The sequence below is a fragment of the Tupaia chinensis genome, unplaced genomic scaffold (genome assembly GCF_000334495.1).
Source record: "Tupaia chinensis unplaced genomic scaffold, TupChi_1.0 Scaffold000066_1, whole genome shotgun sequence".
Lineage (NCBI taxonomy): Eukaryota > Metazoa > Chordata > Mammalia > Scandentia > Tupaiidae > Tupaia > Tupaia belangeri.
In genome coordinates this window covers 129,431-152,327 of record NW_006159525.1, presented here as the reverse complement: position 1 = coordinate 152,327, position 22,897 = coordinate 129,431, and the positions used below count along the sequence as shown (strand labels likewise).

Below are 22,897 nucleotides of genomic sequence, written 5' to 3'. Positions count from 1 at the left end.
GGAAGAGTCATGACACATTTTTGCATAGAAACATGTAGGAAAATCCGTCATGACTTCCCCGGCAACCAGTCATTGAGATCTTTATTGAGATCGTTGTAGATGTACATACAGTTGTAAGAAGTAACACAGAGCTGTCCTGTGAGCCCTTGATCCAGATTCCCCCAAAGCCAACTAGACGACAGTACCCCGGTCAGGGTGCCGACGTCGATGAAATCCACACAGCGCTCACCCTGGCGAGGACTCCGCTCCTACCCCAGGCACTATGGCGAGCGCTTTCTCCATCCCGTGGTAGGCAGCATTACTGCGTGGGTTCACAGCCAGGACACACTCACCCAGGGAGGGGAAGTGACTTGCCCACAGCCTCGCAGGCACTGAATGGTGGGGGCTGGGAGTTTACCCTGGGAGGCAACATCAGGGCTGGCTCTTCATAAACCATGACATACACTTCAGTCCCTAGGTAAACAAGAAAGTTACTTGCGTAACAGAAAGAATATTGTTGTAAAGACTTGTTTTGTGAGTTTCTGAGTGTTTCTCCAGAATGGCATTTTCTAGAAGTCTGAATAGTACCCAAGTCTCTGACGGAGAGCTTGATGCTTTCGTTTGTGTTTCAGTCTTCCAGGTGAACTGTGACGGAGCTTTGGCCCCGTGGGCAGGGTCTCCTGCCCTGGGCCAGCTCTCCTTCCTGTACATTCACAGGTGTTGGGAGGCTGAGGAGGAGGTCTTGGGATGAGGAACCTGCCTGCAGTTCTCGCACGTGTGCTGGAAGCCAGGGGCCTCAGAAGGCCCAGGAGTTAGGTGGCCCAGGGCAGAAAGACTCTGCGTTTTCTGTTTGTCTTCACAAAACCTTGTCACTGGGAGAGCTAAAATGTTCCCTGTTGCCTGGGTCCCGTGTAGCTGTGTCCCTGTGGTGCAGGTACTCCCGGGCTGCCTGCTGTGCCTGCTCCTGAACAGGGCTCGAGGCCCTGACTCCTCTCCTGATCGCTGTGTGGCTGGGAGTGACCCCCAAATCACAAAGCTTCTCGCTACCCACCCACCATGGCCACCTGTGGGAGGAGAGACAAATGGCTGCTGTCCCTGGGCTGAGCCCCAGGCCCCTCTCAGGACCCTGACCCAGGGTGGGTGCTTGCACCTGTTCACACCACCCGCCAGGCTGTCCTACGGTGCACGTGCCTGGAACCAGAGGGGAAGACACCCCGTTACTGAGCAGTGAAGGGCGTGTGGCTCGACTTTGGGGGCCACTCTTGGTGAGAGAGACAGAGTTCTTCCCCAGAGGACGCTAACCGTCACCTGGCTTAGTTTATACTGGACTCTAGAGCGTGGTTGGCTTTCCTCACGTGGCGGGCCCTGTCTGAAATCGCCGTTGGGTCAGTCCACGCCGGTCGGTCATTTCTGACACTCCAACACCAGTTCAGTCGACCCTGATGAGTTTGCAGGGTCGCCTTTTGTGTCTTGAGAAGGCCGTCCGCCTCCTTCAGACATGCAGGGATGGCGACATCCGTCTGGTACGTGTCAGTGTTAGTAGTCAGGACGTTTGGCCGGGGACACACGGCCTTATACTGTCTCCAGAAAGCATCTCCGCTTCCCCAGTGGAGCCGCCCCTCCTCTGGGTGAGGCCCATCAGGCTGTGAAGGTGTGCCTTGTGGAAGTCACAGTTCACGAGGGTTTTTAAAAATAAGTGACTCGACAGCCTTGCTGGCACCAGATGAATAAATTAGTGACACTTCCCCGGGGGCTGTCAGGCTGATGGACGGCACCCAGGGACAAACTTCGCTCTCTCTTATTTGTAGTTTATTCTTAAAGGGGATTTTCTATCTTTCTTTTTGAGAGATTTTGCTGTAGGGCACATCTGCTTGAGAGAGAGCGAGAAATCACCCCCCAGGGGGATGATCACACTGCCATCCCTTCTCCTCCATTCTCCTCTTGGGATTTTGGGCATGCATGCACACACCTGGAGTGAGTTTTAAGTGGCCGGGTCTGGGACTTGAACCGTAGTTAACCACATGGGAGTCCAGTAACATAACCATTACACCATCTGCTGGTCCCTTATTTTTCTTTTTGAAGTGATTTTCAGTTTGTCAGGCTTCGTAGGGTTTCGAGGGACTTTTGCCTTTACTTTGAAGGACATGGCAATGCCCATTAGCCACCGTCCCCACACCGTGGTTGAATGAAACATGTCATCCTCAGCGAAGCCTTACTTCTAGAGGGAAGGGAACACTGTGGGGGGACTCGGTTTGGGCTGCCTTGGTGTCTGCTTCCATGGCCTGTTGCTCTTCATGCTCCATCACTGGGTGACTGATGTCAACATTGGTGCTGTCACATTTCTTCCGCACGGACCCTGAGAGACACGAGGAGGCCTGGCCCCTGCCTGAGGTTGCAGGGCGGACAGAGGTGAGGCCGCCGAGGGCCTAGTGTCCTGCCTCTGAGGCCCTAGCTCTCTCCACATAGTCAGAACCCCTGGTTGCATTTCGCGTTGTGGTGTCTGAACTTCCGGACGAGGCCTTGTGCCACCGCTCAGTCCTGCCGCACATCTGGCTCTAGGAGGACATGTGCAGCGGCCCCGGGCAGCCGTCTAGACAGGGACAGGCGCCACGCCACACCCCTGCATCATGTTGAGGGCACTGCTGGTCTCTCCAGGAGCTAGCGCCTCTCGTCCGGAAGGTCCCGTTTCTCTGAGGGGACCACACACGGTGGCCACACCTCGGAGTGGCTGCTGGCCCTGGAGGCTCAGGCTGTGGACCTAGAACACTTTAAACAGACGTCGAAACCATGTGTAGGGAGTCCATGTGATCACATGAAAGGAAACGTGGAAACCAAGTTAGGAACTACACCCCCTCGTGACTCGGATCCTGTGCCGTTTACATGCGGGGGGCACTCGCTGGGAGTCATCCAGTAATGTCCAACAACACACACACACACACACACACACACACACACACCCACACCCAAGACATGTACAGACACACACCGATGATGCACAGTGACACACACCCAAAACACACACCGACAACGCACACCCAAAATGCACACTGGCGACACACACTGATGACACTCACCCAACACACACACCCAAGACATGTACAGACGATGTACACCGACAATGCACACCCAAGACACACACTCACAGTGCACACCCAAGATGTACACCGATAATACATACCCGACACACACTCAAGCCATACACTAAAAACACACCTAAGATGCACACCGATAATGCACACTGATGACACATACCCAAGACACACACCAATGCTGCACACTGACACACACTCAAGATACACGCTGACGATGTACACCCAAGACGCACACTGACGACACACACTAAAAACACAACTGCATGCACCTACTACGTGCCCTCTGGGTTCATGCAGCCAGAGCTGATCTCTACACAGCCCAAGTCCTCCCACCAAAATCCCCTCCCAGGGAGGACGGGTGTGGCATGTGTCTCCGCGATTCCTGTGCAGCGAGGGCGCCAGCTCTTCTGCACTTTGTCTGCTGTGCATTTCTGTCCAGATCTCTGACAAGTGGCCGCTTTTCCTCAAGGCTCTAACCTGGTCCTTGAAGATTCCAGAGAAAGTGCTGATTCCTTCTGCTCGTCTTTGGTCTTGTGCTCCTGGAGAAGAATACCTCTGCTGTTGGAAACCAAAGACTCTCTAAGTGTTTGCTTCTGTGATGCCTTTGAAAATGGTGCGCTCTGCCCTGGAGCTCTGGGGTCTGCCCTGGTTCCACTGGTATTTACTGAGTCCCTGCTGGGTGCCAGCACTGTGACACACCCAAGGTACCTGGAGAACCTGGAGACAGCTCAGGAGGCGGTCTCCACGTGCTCACCCCATGCTGAGCCTTCACTTGACCTATTCAGATCTCACCACCACTACTTCTGGGTACTGGCATTATGCCCATTTTACAGGTCAGAGGAGACTGAGGCTCCGAGAGTTTGTTCAGACTTCAGCATTAGGAAGAGCTGGCCTCGCACCGGCCCACCTGGCTCACAAGGCCTGGCGCTGGGATCAGCGTGAGAGCCTGCGCCGTGGACAGGGCTGGGAGAGGCACACCTGCCTCTTGCCCCAAGGGGTCAGTCCAGCAGAAAATGCAGCTAGACCTGTGACCCCCACGCTCAGCATGAGCATGGGATGGGCGGGGGTGTGAGTGCTCAGGGCGAGGCCCCAGCCTTGTCCATGATGTCGGGAATGGCTTAGGGAGGGAACAGAGGTTCAAAGCTGTGACCCCCAAGTATACAGATGGACCAGACCGAGGGGATGAGGAGAAGATTCTAGAAGAGTGAGCATGTGGAAGGCTCTCGAAGCAGAAGGAAAGAGGTGCTGAGCAGAGGCTGGTGTGTTGGACAAGGGGGTGGAAATCGAGGACCACGCTGCAGGGCAGGACACTGGCCAGGGACTTCCCACGCAGAGGGCAGGGGCTAGATGGGGAGTGACTTGCATTCAGCAGCACCGTCTGGACGTGCAGAGGCAGACAAAAGACAAAGGCCCTGGTCCCGAGCAGCCTTAATTTCGAAGGGAAAGTGAGTGAATGTCTGAGTCGCCATGGGACAGTCACAAGAGCCCAAAGTGGGATGCTGCGACTCTGGGACAGCCAGGGAAGGCAGGGGCCGTGGCGGGCGAGGCGTGCAGCGGACGTGCAGGAGATGGGTCTGACGGGCTGGTGTTTGGTACAGGAGACAGCGGCATAAAGGCCCGAGGCCGAGCAGTCCACATGCAGAACACACAGAACACCGGGCCGCGGTCCGTGTGTTGCGGTGGGGGAAGCTGCCCTGAGCCAGAGGTTCCCCGGGGAGCTGGGATTTGCCCCTCGGGGTGGGGCGAGCTGCCAGAGGGTCAGAGGGATTGCAGAGCCCGATTTGTATTTCTGATGGTCACTCCGCTTCTGTGCGCAGAGGATTGTGGGGTGACGAGAGTGAAGGCTGAGTGGCTGGGGCTGGGGGTGCTCTTGTAGTCATCGGCACCACAGACGGTGGGAACGACCGTAGCCACGCTGGGGAGGAACTGATGGCTGGGAGACGGGCACCGGCAGAGCCAGCATTGGTCAGGGACACAAGGACCACAGCCTCTGGGAGGCCGTCGTGGGGTGTCCCTCACTGTCTGAGAGCTGCCCATGCCGAGGTGGGGAAGGACGCCCACGGGGCGCCACAGCTCAGCGGAGCTGACAGAGGATCGGGCAGCCCAGGGCGCCTGCCCGTCTTTTCTCAGAGGCGTTTAGCTCGCCCTCGTGGGTGCACTCAGGCCTGTGCGACCTTCACCACAGTCTAATTTTAGAACATTTTCTTACCCAGCAGGAAACTCCATGCCATTAAGGAATCTCGTTCACTCCTCCTCCCCAGCTGCTCCTAGCAACCTCTATTCCGTCTTCTGTCTGGGGACTTGGCCGTTCCGGGCGTTCGTGCCGGGGCGCAGCCGCGTGGTTCCCTGGGTCATCTGCTGTGGCAGCCTGTTGAGCTGTCGTGCTGTCAGTGCACCCTCCGTCCCCGCTGAGTAGAATCCCGTTGTCCAGCTCCTTCCTGTCGCGCTGTCAGTGCACCCTCCCTCCCCGCTGAGTAGAATCCCATTGTTCAACTCCTTGGTTTGCTTATCCATTCATCAGTCGGTGGCCGTCGGGGTTACCTGTCCGCCTTTTGGCGAATACCGCTGCTAGGAACATTCACGTGTCAGCTCTGTTGACAGGTGCAGTCACCCTGTTTAACTCTGGGGTAGGTATACACCCCAAGTAGAATTGCCACATGGTCACCCTGCCCTTATCCGTCGAGGAGGTGCCAGACGTGCCCACTAAGCTCCTCCCCTGTTGCCCTCCCCTGGAGGGACCCCGAACCTCTTTGACACACACAGTCACGCTTGCCCTGAGCACTGACCCGGGGGGTGCCCAGTACGCACACCAGCGAGGGGTGGCACCGGCCCGACACCTGTCTGCTCTCTGGGGTCCAGGTGTGGTCCAGAGCAGGGGCCGCTCCTCTGTCCTCTCCTCTTTCATGTAGGCCTGCTGGGAGGCCAGGGCTCTCAGGCCGAAGTGTGTTTACTTAATGGATGAGGAAGGACGTGAGTTCTGAGGCGAGACCAGAGCACTCCCCAGGGACTGGGTTTCCACAGTGCAATTAAACTACCCTGTGGGGCTGGCTTGCTGGGCGGGGACTGGGATCAAAGACCTTCTAACGTTTCATGTTATAAAGGCGTTTGAGGGCAGGGATTCCTAGAGGCATCTGGACGAGCAGGAAGCTCACCTCGGGGTCCCCATCTCTTTGTCTTTGGAGCAGGGTGTGCACTTGAACCCCACAGTCGCCACCCTGGGTGGGGTGGCAGCAGGACCCTGTGGAGAGCCCCGTTTCCTGCGGAGTCTGAAGCGGGTATGTGTGTTAGGGCCGTTGCCCATGCCGCGTGGTCCCGCGCGAGTCACTCAGCCTGTCTGGGCTGTGCTTGTCCCTCCCCATGTAGTCCCTGATGGAAACACAGGCAAGACGAACACGGGAAGGGCTCTGGAGGAGGGTGGATGGGCACCTCCCACCTGCCCAGACACTTGCTAGCTCATGTCCTCGTCCAGGTGTGTTCCTTAACGCAGAGCTGGCCGCTGGGACGTGACAGTTGATCTGTGCCACGGCCGTGTGACCACATGGCGTCCCCACTCATGGTGGCCGTTTCCGGTGAGCCGTGTGGCAGAGATGTGTGGACCAGGGAGGAACAGGGGTTGGCACAAGTTCAGAGATGTGCCCTGCTGAGGAGGGTTAAGCTTCGGCCGTGCCTGGTCTGCTTCCCTGTGCACAGAAGAACCCCCAGCCTGTTTCCCTCTGCTTCATACACTCCCCGAGCCTCACTGGCCTGTCCGGGCCCTCTTGGGGCTCGTGCAGGCAGCTGGGCAGAACTCGCTTGTTCTTTGCAGTCATGGCCAGATAGCCAAGACAGACATAAACCAGTGAATGCAGGAGTGGAGAGCTAACTATAGCTGGTTCCACGCAACAGTGGAGAGATGACAGCAAACTGAGCAGGTGCGTATGAAGGGTGGGACCATGAGGGATGTGAGAGGAGTTCATCAGGGACCAACGCAGCTGCCAGAGGGAATGACATGCGAGGAGCTTTGTGGCGGGAAAGATCTTAGTGAATGAGCAGGAGGGAGATAGGGACAGGAGCGGGGGGCGGGCGGGCAAAGCTGTAGGCAGAGAAAGCAGAGGCTGACTCGGCCACGCTGGAGTGGCCTCTAGGGTGTGTGCAGGGAGGAGGTCTGAGGCCCCGTCTGTTGGGTGGGCGGGCAGGAGTGGCAGCAGGGAAGCCAGGAGTGACAGGTCGTACTGGGTCAGCGATTCTGCCCTGAGCCCAGGGATGGAGTGGGAGCAAAGATAAGGAAGGGGCCTGGGTCGCGGACCACGTTTTCTCTCCTCTCTCTTCTTGGGGTCCTGGTGGTACTTTTTGCAGAAGACATTTCCAAAGGGCCCACCTAAGGCAGGTCAGACCCGTAGACCGACCCAGTGTGCCACCAGTTTGTGACGTTTTATTGAAACTAAGGCACACCCTTAGTTCACCAACCAGCGGAGGCTCTTTGGGTTACGGCAGCAGAGCGAGCAGTTGGTCAGAGTGGCTGCCGCAGAGTCTGTTATCTGGGCTTGGAGAGCATTTCTGGTCCCTGACCTCAGCCAAACGGGAGAGGGACCCCCTGCCACCCGCAAATCTGCCGACTCGGCGTCTCCCTGACCCCCGTATGTCGGAGTCCTCTGAGAGGTGCTCCTGGGTAGCGTCTGTACTGACCGTTAACTTGTCCTTAGTTTTCCTGCCGCGGAGGAACCTCGCCTCACGCCGCAGCTGCAGAGAGCAGGCTTGAAGTCAGACTCAGCGTGTGAGGTACAGGATTTGTCTAAACTGACGTTCTGGTGCGGAAGGCTCCTGGAGAGTTATTCCCCTTCTTATCCTTTCTCCGAAATACTCTCGGTAAAAATGGTCCTCCGGGAGGGTGTCTCTAAAAACCGCTTTCAGCCCTTGCAAAGACATAGGGGAGCTCTTTGCAGGGGAACTTTTAGGAGTTGACTCCCTGCAGATGCCCCCTACTAAGCCAGATAACAAAACAGAGGACGTGGTGACAGCAGCAGGGCCAGCCGTGCACCTTCCACCTCTTGCCTCCTTCGTGTTCGGGTTTTTTTAAGAGAGGTTTTTGCTATAGGGCATGCGTGCTCACCAGAGAGACAGAGACAGAGAGACAGAGACAGAGAGACAGAGAGCGAGAAATCACCCCGGGGGATGGCCTCGCCCCAATCCTTTCTCTTCCATCCTCCTCTCAGGATCTTGGGCACCCACGCACATGTGCCTGGCGTGAGTTTAAGCCACCGGGTCTAGGACTTGAACCGCAGTCAACCATGTGGGAGTCCGCGACATAACCACTATGCCATCTGCTGGTCCTATCTCCTGCCTCCTTCAGCCCCACCGTCATTGTGGCTTCATTCTTGCAGCCAAAGTCCACACGGCGTTTTTAGAGCCACTTGATTTACAGATTGGAGCTGATGTCCGTGGGGAGAGCTGGCCACGAGTCCAGCAGTAGGGGTAGCTGCTAACCAACTGGGTTTCCGGGTTGTTTTCCTGCAGCACACACGGGGGAAGAAAGCACTTCGATGGTGCCTTGGCTCCTCTGGTGTCAGAGGCATCAGTAATGCTCGTTTATCTGGTTTAATTTCAGCGTCGTGGCGGCGCATGAGCTGGCGAGGAGAAGCTTGGAGACTTGGGAATGTTTGAGGCCCAGATTCGCTGTGATCTTGGAGGATCCTATTATCTTTGGAATACAGATATGGGGGAGCAGCTTCCCTAGTCTAAAAATAGTCATTTATGTTACTTAACCGGAATGCGTTCGCATGTTTAATCCTGGCCTTGTTGCTCAGACTTCATTTGCCAGCTTTTCTCATGCTGCTGCTGCTTAGGCTGCAGTGGGTAAATGGCGGCCGTCTCAGCCATCTGCTTGGCAAAAGCTGGCGGAACAGCTGAGTCGGGTTGCTTACTGCAGGACTTTCCAGAGCCTTTGCCATGCTAGCATGCAGTGGGGCTCTCCGGGGAGGCTGTTAGGGTAGACGGTTCCCTCCATTCACAGCAGTCCCTATGCTAGGGTTCCTAGGAACACACTTTGGGAAACACCAATGACATTTTCAGATGCTGAACATCAGCTCAGAGAGTGCCACTCGCCAGCCATGTGACCTCGAATGTGCATGTCCCCACTGTCCACTGCCTAAATGTGAACTGGACCTGAAACAGTCCCTGCCGCCTCGGGGTGTTTACCAGCAGTGAACACGCAAAAGAATTTGTCAGCCTGTCCTTGGACATGCAAACGTGTGTTCACCTGTGTTCAGGTGTTCGTTCAGTTCCCAACTTTGCAGGGGCCAGTCAGTCACTCTGCAGCGAGGCCAGGCTTTCGCCTTTTCTTCTCTGTCTCTCAGCACCCCAGGAACTACAAGGCAGAGAGACAATGGGGCGACAACCGCTCAGGAGTCCGGTGAACCTGGTCTCGGGCATGGAGAAGGCGCCAGGCCGTCCTTAGTAACCACCGGCTGCATTTTGACTCTGCTTCAGTTTCTGTATCGCAGGGTTAATCTCTTTTGTTCACTGTGTACTCACTCACTCATCTTTGCCTCGTTCAGCTCACGTGCTGGGCGCCGGAGGAGGGAGGAGGGAGGATGGAGAGGACCCAAGTCTGGAACTTACATGTCGCTGTGGTCGAGGTCTCTGCTGCCTCCATACTGGAAAGGGCAGGAGTTTTTCCATCAAAAAGGCTGATCAGATCCCAGTTCTGAGGGCTAAGCTCACAGAACTGGAACAGAAAGCCTGCAACGGCTCCGGGACAGAGCCTCGCCACCTGGGGTGTTTTCTTCTCCTTTAAAAGACAAGTCACCTTTCTGCACTGCCCCGCCCAGTCCTTCCTCTTAGCAAGACCGTGTGGGCGTGGCCTGGAGAGTGTCTCATCTGTCCTAGGAAGTGTCCAGGTGTGGCCTGTCCGGCCCTGTTGAGCACAACGAAGACACTGTGCTTGTCAACTAGCCCTCCAGGATTCTGCAGGAGTGGGTTTGCTCAAACCAAGGGTATTTTCACATCTGGAAGACTTAAAATCCACTCTCAAAATTTGGATTTGGAGGGCCAGACCCATTGGGTGGTCAGTCTGAGAAGACAGAGTGCTGGGCTATGCCAGCTAGAAGCTGCACCTCTTGCCCTGGCCTTGGGCAGGGGTCTTCTGCTCCTAGGAACTTCCGCATGAGTTTAGTCTGCCTGGCTGCAATGATTAGCTTGGCCCAGCCCGGCCTCTCCCCCTTCTGCCCTCAGACAGCAGTGCTGTGACTACCCACTCTGACCTAGCATGGGGTGGCGCTAAGGGCTCTGGGAGCAGAGGCCTCATATCTGTTGCTTTCTAGCCTCTCTGTCACTTACCAGCACCTGACCTGGGAAACAGCTCACATCTCAGGGCCTCGGTTTTCCTCCTCTAACAGGTGATGAAAATGTTCCCTGCTTGCTGGGGTCATGAAGGGAGTGGGACAAGCTGACCCTGTTAGGTGCCCAGGATAGGCTCTGGTGTAGAGTGAGCACTCAGATGTCTGTTGCCGGTGATGACGACAATGACAACAATGCGGACCTTGGCTCCCCTCCACGCTGCCGTGTGCGAATGCCCCGCGCTGATGCCTCACAGCTCTCGTGAGGCTGCTGTCTGCTCAGTGCCATTTCTGGTTCCCTTCCTTTCCGAGCTGGCGCCGCCTCACCCTGCCTCTCCCCTCTGCATGGGTCTCCCCATCTTCAGCTGCATTCCCTTGTCGACTGCTGCTCCCGCTGTGCAGACTTGGCCCAGTTCTGCCCCTCACCGGGGTCCTCAGTGACCCCTACTGCTGTCAACACTCTTGCTACAGCCTCACACAGCTCTCTTGGCCGTCTCCCCGAACTCACCTGTCTCTGCTCTGTAAACACAGGCTCCAACCTAAGGGTCTTCAAGTTCAAGTGCACAGACCCAGGCCAGCGAATTAAGGACACAAGGGGCAACATGGTTTTTCATTTCCCGATATATTAAAAATAATCTTTGAGACTCTATTTTGCCTGTTTTAGTCCCTGTTGATGATAGTAGGTTGCTTTTTGTCTGTGCATTTGTGTGTATGTGACAGTCATTAACTGGCACAGTGGAAGTTGGCATTTCCTATGGATCCCAGTTTTATATGTGGAAATTTTACTGGGCTTCTGAACCTCAGAGAGGGGACCTCAGATGTAGGGTCCCTGCACTCTCCCCACCACCCCAAACGCCGTGGACTGCCATGCCCTTATGAACTGCATCTTCGATCCAACTCCCAGTTGACAATCCAGCCTGAGCAGCGAGCCCAACCCCCTGGGCCCAGTAGCCTTCCCGGAGCGCCCTCCCCCGGGCAGGGAACCGTTCCTCGGCAGCTCTGATCCCGTCGGAATTTCACTTTGTTTTCTCTGTGGTTGGCGAGTCCCCGGGCGGGGAGGGTGCCTGAGCCTCCTTGTTCCTGCAGGCCCAGCTTTGCTCAGCACGGGACCCAGCACGTTTGGTGGGTGGCTGACGGCGCCGCACAGGGAAGGCTTCGGCGAGGACTGGGGTCCGCTCCCTGGGGTCTGTATCTCGACTTCCTCCTTGCCTCTTTCACGACTCACCGCATATGCTGAAGTCACCTTCTGTGCCCGTGGTGTCCTCCCCTTCACACGGCGAGGGCAGCGTGTGGCTGTGTTCACGGCTATCTCCAATGCCGCGTGGTGCAGGCACAGAGCAGGCCTCGCCCGGCAGCCGATGAATGAGCATGCAAATGAATGGCCCCAGCAGGGACGATGTCGTGTTTCAGTGCTGTCTGACACAGGCCAGGCTGGTCTCCTCTATGAGGTGGCCACTGCACACGTGGCTCTGGGGACCGGACCTCGCCCCCGGGGGAGCTATGCTTGCCTCCCTTGTGTTCTGCAGGGGATGGGAGGAGACCTGTGGGTAGAATATGAGGGAGTGGAAATGCCCAGCTCCACTGAGGCTGAACCCCAGGCTCACAGGCTGGCAGGTGTTGGCCGAGCACCTCTGGGTGCCTAGAACCAGTGACAGCAGCGGGGATTCAGCATGGCAGGTCGATCTTGTAGTCATGGGTGATGCCTGTTCCACGGGAAAGGCGTGAAGCTCGGGGTGCAGCCAAGTGACCAGAGTGGGGTGAGGGAAACATGGGAAAGGGCGTCGGCCCTGCGCCCGGCTCGGAGGTGAGCCTGCACATGCAGCGAGGTTTGCTGCTGGTCAGCTGGGGACACTCCTGACTGACCCACGGGGTCCAGACATGGGATGGGCCTGTGGGGTCCATTGATGGAGAGGTGCGGGGTCAGTAGCAGGTACAAGATGCTGCCCCTGCAGCTCCAGGTGTCCAGTGTCACACAGCTCTGCCCAGCTGTCATGCGGGAGCCCAGGCGCCTCCCGCTCCGGGCTGCGGGTGGTGCCTCCCGCGGGTACCCGATGTGGGAAAGTGTTCTCACTAATGAGCTGCTAATGCCGCAGAGGCGCAGAGGTGCCCTGGAACTTGGCAGGGGACCTGCTAATGTGTTCACACGTCCCAGAACCTCCCCAGTGTGAGACGTGGGAGTTCAAGGAAGGCCAGGTCCTCCCAAGCATCGCTCCCTCCCTCCGTGGATACCCACTCAGGCCCGTCCACACCCGTCCACACACACACCCCACTGAGTGTGTGTGGGCCACATGGTGCTCAGGAGGCCTCCCCCGGCCCACCTAGCCCCGCGCATGCTCCGAGACAAACTTCTGTCGCTCTCTGGGGTGCTTTGTCAGTGACTCCGTCACTGAGCACACGAGCAGTTCCTGTCTGGGAAGACCCAGCCCTCACTTGGCTTCACGTGGAGCACCTGGGAGAAGGGTGGAGGTGGGGAGGGAGGACGCTTCCTCAGGAGCCCCAAGGGGCATGGGGTTGCACGCCCCTGGTGGCACCAGGGCCTGGAGGAGCAGCCCAGGCTGAGATGGTCCCAGCTGACACAGGCAGGTGGTTAAGGTCTCTGGGCTACAGACCCCGGGAGCAGCCCCCTGAGACACTGGAATGAAATTCAGACCCCTGTCCGTGGCGTTCCCCTCCACTGCCGCTCCCTTCCCGTCTGGGACACCTGCCCCTCACCACTCCCCTCTGTGGGCTGGCTCCCACGGCCCCCAGAACAGCCTTTCCCTGGCCTCCCCATTGTAGTCCTAATGACCTCTTCAGGATCCCACCTCACCTGCCCTGCACTGTCCTCGTGCTGGGGATGCCACAGCCGTAAACCACCATGGAGCCTGGAGGGAGTGGGGGAGTGAGATGATCATGGACAGATGAACACGTGTGTGCACGTGTGGATGCGTGTGTGTGTGCATGCGTGTACTCACACACCAGGTGACAAATGTGATGAGGAAGGCTAGGAAGACAGGGCAGCGGAGGACGACGGTGCACGAGGGCTCGACCTGACCCAGTGTCTCCGCGTCCGTCTCCCTGCAGGTCACCGTTGCCCGTGTAGGCAGGCCTCCGCCCGCCCCGGACCACGTGACAGCCGGTGCACGGCTGGCACCAGGCTGTGTTTGTGGAATGGTGGAGTGAACGAGTGGGCTCCTACGGGGAGAGAGGAATGTGGTCTACCCCGGGGTGGGGACCTGGGTGTCAGACACTGGGGGGAGCCCCGTACCCGCCCTAGCCACAAGGAGCGGAAGTGGACGGGTGGGACGCAGCTGCTCGGTTAAAGCTGGTGGCGACGGTGGGGAGCTGGTCCTCCCATGCCATCCACTGGTCAAGCGGGTCACACGCTCACAGCAGGTAGGGCGAGGGAGGATGCGGGTGGGAGTGGAGCCAGGGTTTCACCTCCCCTTAGGTGGCGGCAGAGCCCGGGAGGAGCCAGCAGCCCTCTGCCACCACATCACGCCAGCCCCGTAAACACACGACAGGTGTCGATGCCCAGCAGTGGCGATGACAAGGCTGGCAGGGCCAGGCGGGGCTTGGACTGCAGGCTCGGCCACCGCTTTGCACCCTGTCCTGAATGAGAGGGGCAGGGGTGTCGTGAGCAGGCAGTGCGGGGATTGGCCTCTACTGTCGTGGGGGAGCCCGCAGGAAGGCCTGGTGGCTGCAGACAGGGCAGCTGGGTCCCCACTGGGGCCGTGAGTGTAGGCATCGGCCGAGTGTCCGGGGTCTGGCTGAAAGTCTGTTCTACTTCCAGGAAGTGCCGTTCCTCGGCCGTGGCTGCTGGGAGCTCAGGCAGCACCTGTGCCCTCTCTGGAGCCCACGCGGCACCTCCTGTGGGCATCCCATCCGACACCGCCCCCCTACCCAGGGCTCCCTGTATCTGGCGTGGTGTGTGTCTGTGAGGTGCCAGTGAAGGGACGACTGTGCCCCCTCGTCTCCCCAGCTCATCTCTGGGGTCCTTGTCTTCATCCTCAAACAAACCCTCAGGCTTCGGAAGACCTGGCCCCTCCTTCCCTGGGCTGAGCATGGCTCCAGGGCAGCGGCTCTCCAGGCTGTGTGGGCTAGACAGGCAGCTCCACTCCCATCTGACAGGTGTGGGCAGGGTGGAGAGGACAAGAACTCCCAGAGGACGAGGACACCCAGAGGACGAGGATGCCCAGGGGACGAGAACGCCCAGGGGACGAGGACACCCCGGGGACAAGAACGCCCAGGGGACGAGGACACCCTGGGGACGAGAACGCCCAGGGGATGAGGACGCCCCAGGGATGAGAACTCCCAGGGGACGAGAACGCTCAGTGGGCAGGACTGCCTAGTGGACAGGAATGTCCCAAGGGCAATAACTTCCAGAGGACGGGAACACCCAGTGGACGATAACGCCCAGTGGACGGGAACACCCAGAGGACGATAACGCCCAGTGGACAGGAACACCCAGAGGACAAGAACGCCCAGTGGACACTCAGTGGATCGCCTCTGCCAGGAGTAGCCGTCTGCCCGCAGCGTGGCCTTGGGGGATGGGGCAGGACAGGTCCCTCAGCAGCCTCCGCTGCCCGGATCCCCACATGTCCTGGGCTCTGGAACAGCCCCTGAAAGTCAGTGGGGACGTCACTGGAGTCAGTTCCTTGGTGTCTGAGACCAAGGAAGATCTCAGTTAACGAGTGGGGCCATCCTGCATGGCAGGGCTTTCCGCGCGGGTCCTCACGGCCACCTACAGACGCGGCGCCTGGCACAGTTAGCAGGCAGCTGGTGATGGCTAGAGTGGCTGCACTCCGCAATGGGCCTGGTCACCTGCTGTCCCCCAGTCCTGGTCGGGTGACAGGTTCACAGTTTCTCTTGATACAGCGTAGGCATGCACGCTGGGACTCTGGACTCCCAGAGCTCGGCCCGCGGCGTTTCCTGCTCTGTGACGGGCCACCGCCCGAACCTCGTTTGCAGCTCTGTGAGGTGGACTCCCTGTGAGGGTGAAGTCAGAAATGCTCCCTCCGGACTGGGCCTGGCCCAGCTGGAGTCTCTGAGCAGAGCAGCAGCAGGGAGGGAGGGCAGCGGGGATGGAGGGAGAGCGAGCCGAGGGCCTGGGCGGGGGCTGCAGGTGGGACTGTTAATGCGAGTCTTCGTCTTCTCCTGGCTGCTGTGGTTGGTGCTGCTAGGACACCCCTCTCCCAAGGTTCAGGACACGGGAGGCCAGGCTGGATTCTGGCCCACCCAGAGGGCCCACTGTGGTGGGGGGTGCCTGCAGCCCGGCTGCTGGGTGACATCAGAGGGTCGTAATGTAGCGCGTAACTTCGTCTAAAAAGAGGAGAGAGAAGAGAAGAAAAGGCTCAAGCTTCCACGTCTCAGTGGTGGAAGGAAGTCAGGCAGGGCTTCTGAGGGCTGTAAGGGGCTGCAGGAGGGAGTCCCCCGGGCAGGACAGTCAAGCCCAGCCCAGAGCTGGCACTGCCACCCATGGGCACACTGGTCAGGACGGGCCTGGTGCGCCTCCACTGGTCTGAGAAGGTTTCAGGTCCTCAGCTTTCGGGGCCGCCTCAGTTCCCTGGGAGTCATGGAGGTTGGCAGTCACGTGAGACCCTCCCGGCTTTCCTTTCCAGATGAAATGGACCAAACCCCCCCAGTGCGCTCCGAGTATCTGGTCTCAGGGATCCGAACTCCCCCCGTGAGGAGGAACAGCAAACTGGCCACCCTGGGCAGGATCTTCAAACCCTGGAAATGGAGGAAAAAGAAAAACGAGAAGCTGAAGCAGACGACCTCAGGTGGGCGGGCAGGGCTGGGTCACTGTCCCTCCTGGTCACAGCAGCCGGGCGGGGCTGGGGGTTACCGTCCCTCCTGGCCACAGCAGCAGAGCAGGGCTGGGGTTACGTCCCTCCTGGTCACAGCAGCAGGGCGGGGGTGGGGGTTACGTCCCTCCTGGTCACAGCAGCAGAGCAGGGTGGGGAGTGGGGGTGTTACCGTCCCTCCTGGCCACAGCAGCAGCATGCGGTACTCTGTGGCTGGGGATGACCAGGAGCTGATCAGCTGCTTTCTGGCCACCTCCTCTACTGGCCCCCATGGGTCCCATCTGGCTGGGGTTTGGCACCAGGCACCCCCACGGGACGCTCTGCCCAAGCCGACAGTCAGTGTGTACAAGTGTCCCGGGGCCTGGAGAAAAAAGAGACTGACTCAGTGCAGGCGGGGCAGGGGTAGAGGCTGGGCGTGCAGCGGGCCCGGCTCACTGCCCGGGAAAGGCAGGCTCCAGCCCATGCCAGTGCCCACTATGCGTGTCCTTGCCCTCCGCACCCAAAGTCTCACCTGGACGGTGGCGCCCGGGTCTCACTGTCCTTGGAGTCCCCAGGTGACTCAGGATCCAGGCCCTCAGTGGCCGTGACAGCCTCTCTTCCTAGAGAACAATGCCAGCCTGCTGCCCCACTCTGAACTCTACCTGCATCCCGTCCCCACGTCCTCCCAACAGCCGGGCCTGGTGTTTTGGATGTCAGCGCTTCCTGAGAAGCAAATGGGGAGAGATGAGCCTTGAAACCCCAGGGCCATGCCTTGGACTTGCATGCCTCTGAGCTCTGGCTAGGAACAGTGAGGGTGGTCGCTGCTCACGTGGTCAGTCCTGGCCTTGGGGAGCAGCCCTGGGAGTACACTGGCCCCAGGAGTGCCCTGGCCCCAGGAGTACAGCGGCCCCAGGAGTGCCCCGGCCCCAGGAGTGCCCCGGCCCCAGGAGTGCACCAGCCCCAGGAGTGCCCACATCAGGCTCTTGCTCTGGCAGTCCTTGGGGTCTCCGCCAAGGGGACCCAGCTCTGAAGGGGTGCAGGCCTGCAGGGCTTCGGAGATGGCACAGACAGTACCAGCGGGCCCCATGCCCAGGCTCTACACACGAGGGTGGGCAGCCAGCTCAGGAGCAGGGCCTCTGTGGCACCTTCACGCATGTTACCACATTACCCTAAGCCCCCCAGAAGTTAATTGACAGAACCCCCTTGTCAAGGAGAAACAGAAGCACCGTTCGTAGGGTCCCCAGCACCGCTGTGTGCCAGGCCCCTCCCACTAGGCTTCCCAAGAGCAGCTTGGGGACCTGGGAACCCAATGGGAGGGTCACAAGTGAAAGACACCGGGTAGGTCACAGACCCCAACCCGGGTGGGGTGGGGAGTGACCGGGCAGGCTGTGGGAGGCAGGGGAGACGGTGGTCCGAGAGACCCAGGGGCCCCTGAGCCGAGATGTGGTCGGCCCCCTAGAGCTCCAGAGGAACATCACCATCCTGGCAGCGGGTACAGCCCTGGGGAAGCCCATCGGTGTCAGTGAAAGACGGGCTGAGCAGGGTGACCTTTGTGCCCTGGGGTGGGCTCAGCACCCCAGCTGTGGGCCGAAAGTCTGTCCTTTCCTCCCAAGGGCCCCTCCCTGTGCTGCATAGGCCCATCAGGATGGCCTAGGGGCCCAGCAAGGGCACTGGGGGGCTCGAGGCCAACCCCAGCCCCGGGCCCTCATCCAGTCGTGTGGGAATTTGGGGACCAGGACCCCTTTGCCTATATTCCTTCTCAGCCATCCTCCCTGATTTCCTGGGTGCTGCTGGATAGAGTGAGATGACCTGGCGGTGGAGGTGATTTAAGGGGGAACAGAGGGAATGGGTTTGGGCAGGACGAGGGTTGGGCGGTCCTGAGGGCTGTCGGGCTGCAGCATGGGAAATGGCCGTTCCAGCCGTCCCTTTCCTGGCAGGTGGCCGGGATCTGGCTCGGCCATCTACAAGCTCCACAACCCTCAGAGGCTTTGTGTCCCACGCCGAGGGGAGCCAGTGACCCTCAGCGCTGCCTCTCGGGGCTGGAGGACCTCGTCATGTGGGCGGAGGTCTCTGTCCTGCCCAGCTCAGCACGCACACGCGTGAGAGCACTGCCTGGTGTGGTCAGACCATGGGCCGCTGGCTCCCACAGCCCTCACCATCTCTTCTGGGCCTGGACCACAGCCACCCCCAGAGTCAGAGTCCAGCATGTCAATTTCAACCACACTTCTGGTGCTGGGATTTGGCTCAGAAACAGGGTGAGGAAGGGGATTGCGTTCCCGTTGCCTGGGAACTCTCCCTGCAGTTTGGGTCTCCCTGACCATCCTAAAGCTCTGGTGAAAATACCCTCAGGGAGCCCACCCAGATGGCCCACCCTGCCAGGTCCCTGGGTGCCAGACGCTGCCACTCAGCCACCTGCAGATGCTCACCCTCCATCCTGTGCAAACACACTGTCCCTGCAGGGCAGTGCCGCGCAGAGCAGGTGCTCTGTAAACGTGTGACCGACTATCTCCTTGTCATCGGTGTGCTCCCAGCTCTCACTTCTCCACGGAGGGGGGGCTGAGCCTGTTCTGTGCCCCAGGGGCCCCCAGCACGGAGCCCACCCCACGGCATGTGGCAGGTGCCCAGTAGGTACTGCTGAGTGAAGTGGTCGTTTCCTCAGTATCGCTCCTTTGCGGTTGCCCTCCCTGGCGAGCTCAGAAGGCAGGCAACTGCTCCCTAAGGGCATCGCGCAGGGTACCTGCACGTGCAGAGCCCATGGCCGTACCCCCAGCTCCTCAGTCCGCACCATGCATCTTCCAAACACACCTGAGCGGTTGTGGAGTTTTGTGATTGGAAACTGGGTTCACCTGCAGGCCCCTGGTGTTCCCCCAGGCTGACGCCTTGCCCGGGAGGGAGGGAGGAGCAGAGAGGCGGAGGGCTGGTGGATGAGCGTGCTTTGCTCTGGGTAGGGAGACGGGGGACTGAGATTTGGAAACAGGTTGGTGGGAAGGGCGTGGGGTCTAGCCTCCTCTGCCCGTCCATCTGGTGAGCTCTTGGAGAGCTTTAACCTGCAAGTCATTGGAGGACCGCCCGGCAGAAGGGCTGTGCTAAGCAGTAACTGTGGTCAGGATCGACTTAGCACGGACCACAGGGAAGCACCCAGGGCATCAGGGCAGAGATAGGGCGGCCCCCGCTGGAAAGCGAGGAGTGTTTGGTGCAGGGTGGGAAGAGCAGTGGGTGCACAGGCTGTCGGGCGCTGTCCACAGGTGCTTCCTGCATAGCTCAGCACCTGCCGCCTCGCTCGGCCTGGTTAGCCGTTCTCTGAGCTCACCCACTGATGAAGAATGCTGGAAGGGCTGAGCAGCCCCCAGCCAGCCCTGCAGCGGCCAGAGATGCCTGCGTCTCGGTTTCCGTGGACTGGGCCGCCCTCCATGTGGCCTGGGTGGGGCCCCGCCATGCCCTTGCCGAGGCTCACCTGCATGTCTGTGTGTTGTGCAGTACTGGAGAAGAAGATGGCCGGCAGGCAGGGCCGGGAGGAGCTCATCAAGAAGGGGCTGCTGGAGATGATGGAGCAGGGTAAGTGGGGCTGGGGCAAATGGGGGCCAGGGTAAGGCCGGGGTAAGTGGGGGCCGCGGGGTGTGGGAGCGCTGGGTGGGAATGAGAGCCAGCTGCCACTGGGCAGGTGTGTCCTGACCTAGGGGACACCTTGGAGGCTGCAGAATGCCCCCAGTGTCCGGGCCGCGTATCGGAGGGCCCTCCAGTGAGCTGCATTGCGTCCCGGGCCCTGCACGCTCGCCCTGGGGAAGGCGGTGGAGCTGGGCGTGGATGGCGCCAAAGCTCCGTCCTGACCCCGCGCAGGCGGGAGCCCTGGTTTTACTTCGTCTTGTGTTTCGACTTGTTTTTAGTCGTATTTTTTTTCACATCACATTTGAATCATCGAATCGGACAAATTGCTTTTACTCTAGCCCCACGCCTTGTCGGCCTCCAGGGCCTGCGGGCCGTAAAGGGGCCACGTGGGGCGTCCCACAAGCCGTGGCTCTGTGGATGGGCACGGCTGTTGCTCCGGTTTGCAGATGAGGAGTGGGAGGGCCGGCGGAGACTGCAGGTCATGCTGAGAGCGGAGACCCCGTTCAGGCGAGGCCTGTGGTCCGGAGCGTCCACCCACGGTGCTGGTGGGGAGTGGGCGCGTCGCTGCGCCTCTCAGACAGGCTGGTGATTGTCGCTGGCAGTTAACCCGACAGAACGCTTCATTCCCACGACTCCCACTTAACAACTCGGATCCTGACACGAACCCTTCACACTTCCAGGTTCTCGGGGTTCCCCCTGAGGAGCCTCCCTGGGGGCAGACCAAGCCCTCGCCTCTGACTGAAGGGCTCTGCCAGGGGTTCCGTCTCCTCTTCCAGCCTCAGGTTACTACCAGGGTCCTCGTGGGCTGACCCAGGCGCCAGGAGGCGGGAGAGCTGGAGTGGGGACCCAGATTCCGCACCGCGGGCTACCGGCTCAGTCCCAGTCGTGGTCCCAGGCCTCTGTCATCCCCGCCCCCCTCAGACTGCAGGAGTGAAGAGTCCCGGTGACACTGTCTCGGGGAAGCCCACTTGGGATGTTAGTAATGAGACCCCACCTGGAGGAGGAGGGCATTGGTGCTGGGTCACCCGGTGTCCACTGCTGGGACTCGGTCTGGCGGAGTGTCATTCTGAGACAGTGGTCTGGGCCACCTTCATTTGGACGGGACGAAAACGCGCCATCGTTGGCGTTTTGAAGATGTTGCCGACAGTGTCCCTTAGGTACTTCAGGAAGGGACAGGGAAAGACACCAGTTCCACCTGTCGCCTGCCCCGGGACACAGCGGTTTGAGTGAGGATGCGGATTGCTTCCTGTCAAGGAAGAAGCTATCGTTGGATAACAAAGGGGAACTCCTGGAAGAACAGTTTGGCCTTCTGAACTCAGATGAATTTGTCCCGGGAGGTGAAGGCCGAGGCCCCGGGTAGCCGGCTGGCCGCCCCCAGCCGGCGGGGAGCTTGCCCTCCGGGTCGCGTGTTTGTCGGTGGCTTCGCCCCAGCCGGCCCCCAGCCTACTGCACAGCGGGGTTGGAAGCCCTTTTTGGGAGGTCCGGCAGTAAGTCCTTGGCTCTGTCCCACGCCGTGTGTCCCGTCCCCTGCAGCGTGATGGAGGCCTAGGAACTGGGGGGTGGGGGGGTCCTGAAACAGGCTCTGTCCCCCAGAGCCGACACTGCTGTCATTTATTGGTGCCAACAGGCTTTGTCAGTGCCTTAGTGCCGGAGTCTGCACTAGCTGCTGAGCACGCTGGTGAGCAATCTCGTCCCAGGACCCACTGTCCCCCGGGGACAAAGGGAGCCTCGCTGCTGAGTGGAGAAGGAAGGGCTTGCAGCCCCTCTCAGGGCGAGACGGGGCCTGCGGCAGGTGGAGGCCAGAGAGGCCTGGAGGGACACAGGTGTCCTGAGCTTGCCGCACACTGGGCTCTCCTGGGGAGCTTCCACACCCTCTGTCCTCAGGCAGTGCCTCAAGCAGATGCTCTGGGCGTGAGACCCAGGTCCCAGCCCCTTGGAAACTGCCGGACTGGTTCCATCTGCGGTGCGGCAAAGGCTGAGAAATTGAAAAGCAGGGAAGTGGGGAGACCACCAGCCCCAGGGATCAGTAGTAGAGGGGAGCAGGGATCCCGAGAAAATGGGGGTCAGGGGAATGTGGAAGGGGGACAGGACAGCCACACCTCCGTCCTCCCTGCCTCCCCGCGACACAGCTAGCGTCTGAGCTGCTGGGGGAGCATAAGGCTGGCATCAGGCAGGGCTGGGGTCTGCAGGGAGCTGGTCTTGGCCTCGGCTGGGCGGGTTCCCCAGAGGGATCAGGCGCCCGGGCCTCCTCGGGGACCTTGCCTGCCCCGACAGCTCCAGGGCTGCTCATGCTACGGCTGCCCCGGCATCGTCAGGGTCTGCCACAGGCTCCTAGGGTGCACACTCTGCTCGCACTGTGGCTCCCACCACACGCCTGCTTGGAAAACGCTTTTCTTTCTCGGGGTGAGGTTGGCTTTAGGTCAGACCCTGTTTGTCCCTAATCCCTCCTGGTGTCGAGGTCACCGGGTTCTGCTGTGCACTGTGGGAGCAGCAGCTGCCACCTCCCAGCTCAGGGAGGCCCAAGCCCAGGAAAGCGGGGAGAAGACAGATGCTCAGGGTAGGAAGGAGGGGCAGGAGTCAGGACTTCCCCTGGACTGCAGTGTTTGCCCAGCTCAGTTCAGGAATCTGGCCTCAACCACCACTTGCTGCAAGATGGGAATGAACCTGCAGCCAGGGGCGCCCCCCTGTGGCCAATTGCACACATGGCATGGAAACTGCCTGCAGCTGTGGCCTGGGCTTCTGTAGTGGGGACCTGGGAGGTTGCCGCTGAGGGCACTGACAGTGAGGGAGTCCGGCCGTAATCCCCCCAGGACAGCCCAGAGACCTTAGTGACCCCCAGAACGTGCATTTGCACTTCTTTGTCCAAGAAAAACCCGAGCAACCCTGCCTACGTGCACACACGCAGACTCGTGCAGCAGACTCGTGCAGCAATCAGGTGGTGTGGTGTGAGGCTAGCCTGAGACAGCCTGCAGGGGGCGGGAGAGGGAGCCTGCGAGGCCACAAGGATCTGCATCCAGGCCACGTAAGTGTCCTGCCCCAGGGTGTCATTGTATGACGCTGTTAACCTGCATTCTAAACACCCCTCTGCCCTCCTCGCTCTCACTCCTGCAGCTCTGGGCCGCTGGACCGGGGGGGGGGGCTG

General features: G+C 59.8%; 1 protein-coding gene across 3 annotated transcripts in view; it reads left to right on the top strand.

Moving 5' to 3' along the window:
• PHACTR3 (phosphatase and actin regulator 3) overlaps window positions 1-22,897 on the top strand; it is a 178,791-nt gene that overhangs the window by 92,267 nt on the left and 63,627 nt on the right. For all 3 annotated transcript variants that reach the window (XM_006141851.3, XM_006141852.3, XM_006141850.3), the window contains exons 2-3: window positions 15,985-16,146; window positions 19,627-19,704. In XM_006141851.3, coding sequence (XP_006141913.1) covers window positions 15,990-16,146; window positions 19,627-19,704 — 235 coding nt within the window. In that variant the 5' untranslated portion in view covers window positions 15,985-15,989. The remainder of the gene's footprint in view (window positions 1-15,984; window positions 16,147-19,626; window positions 19,705-22,897) is intronic.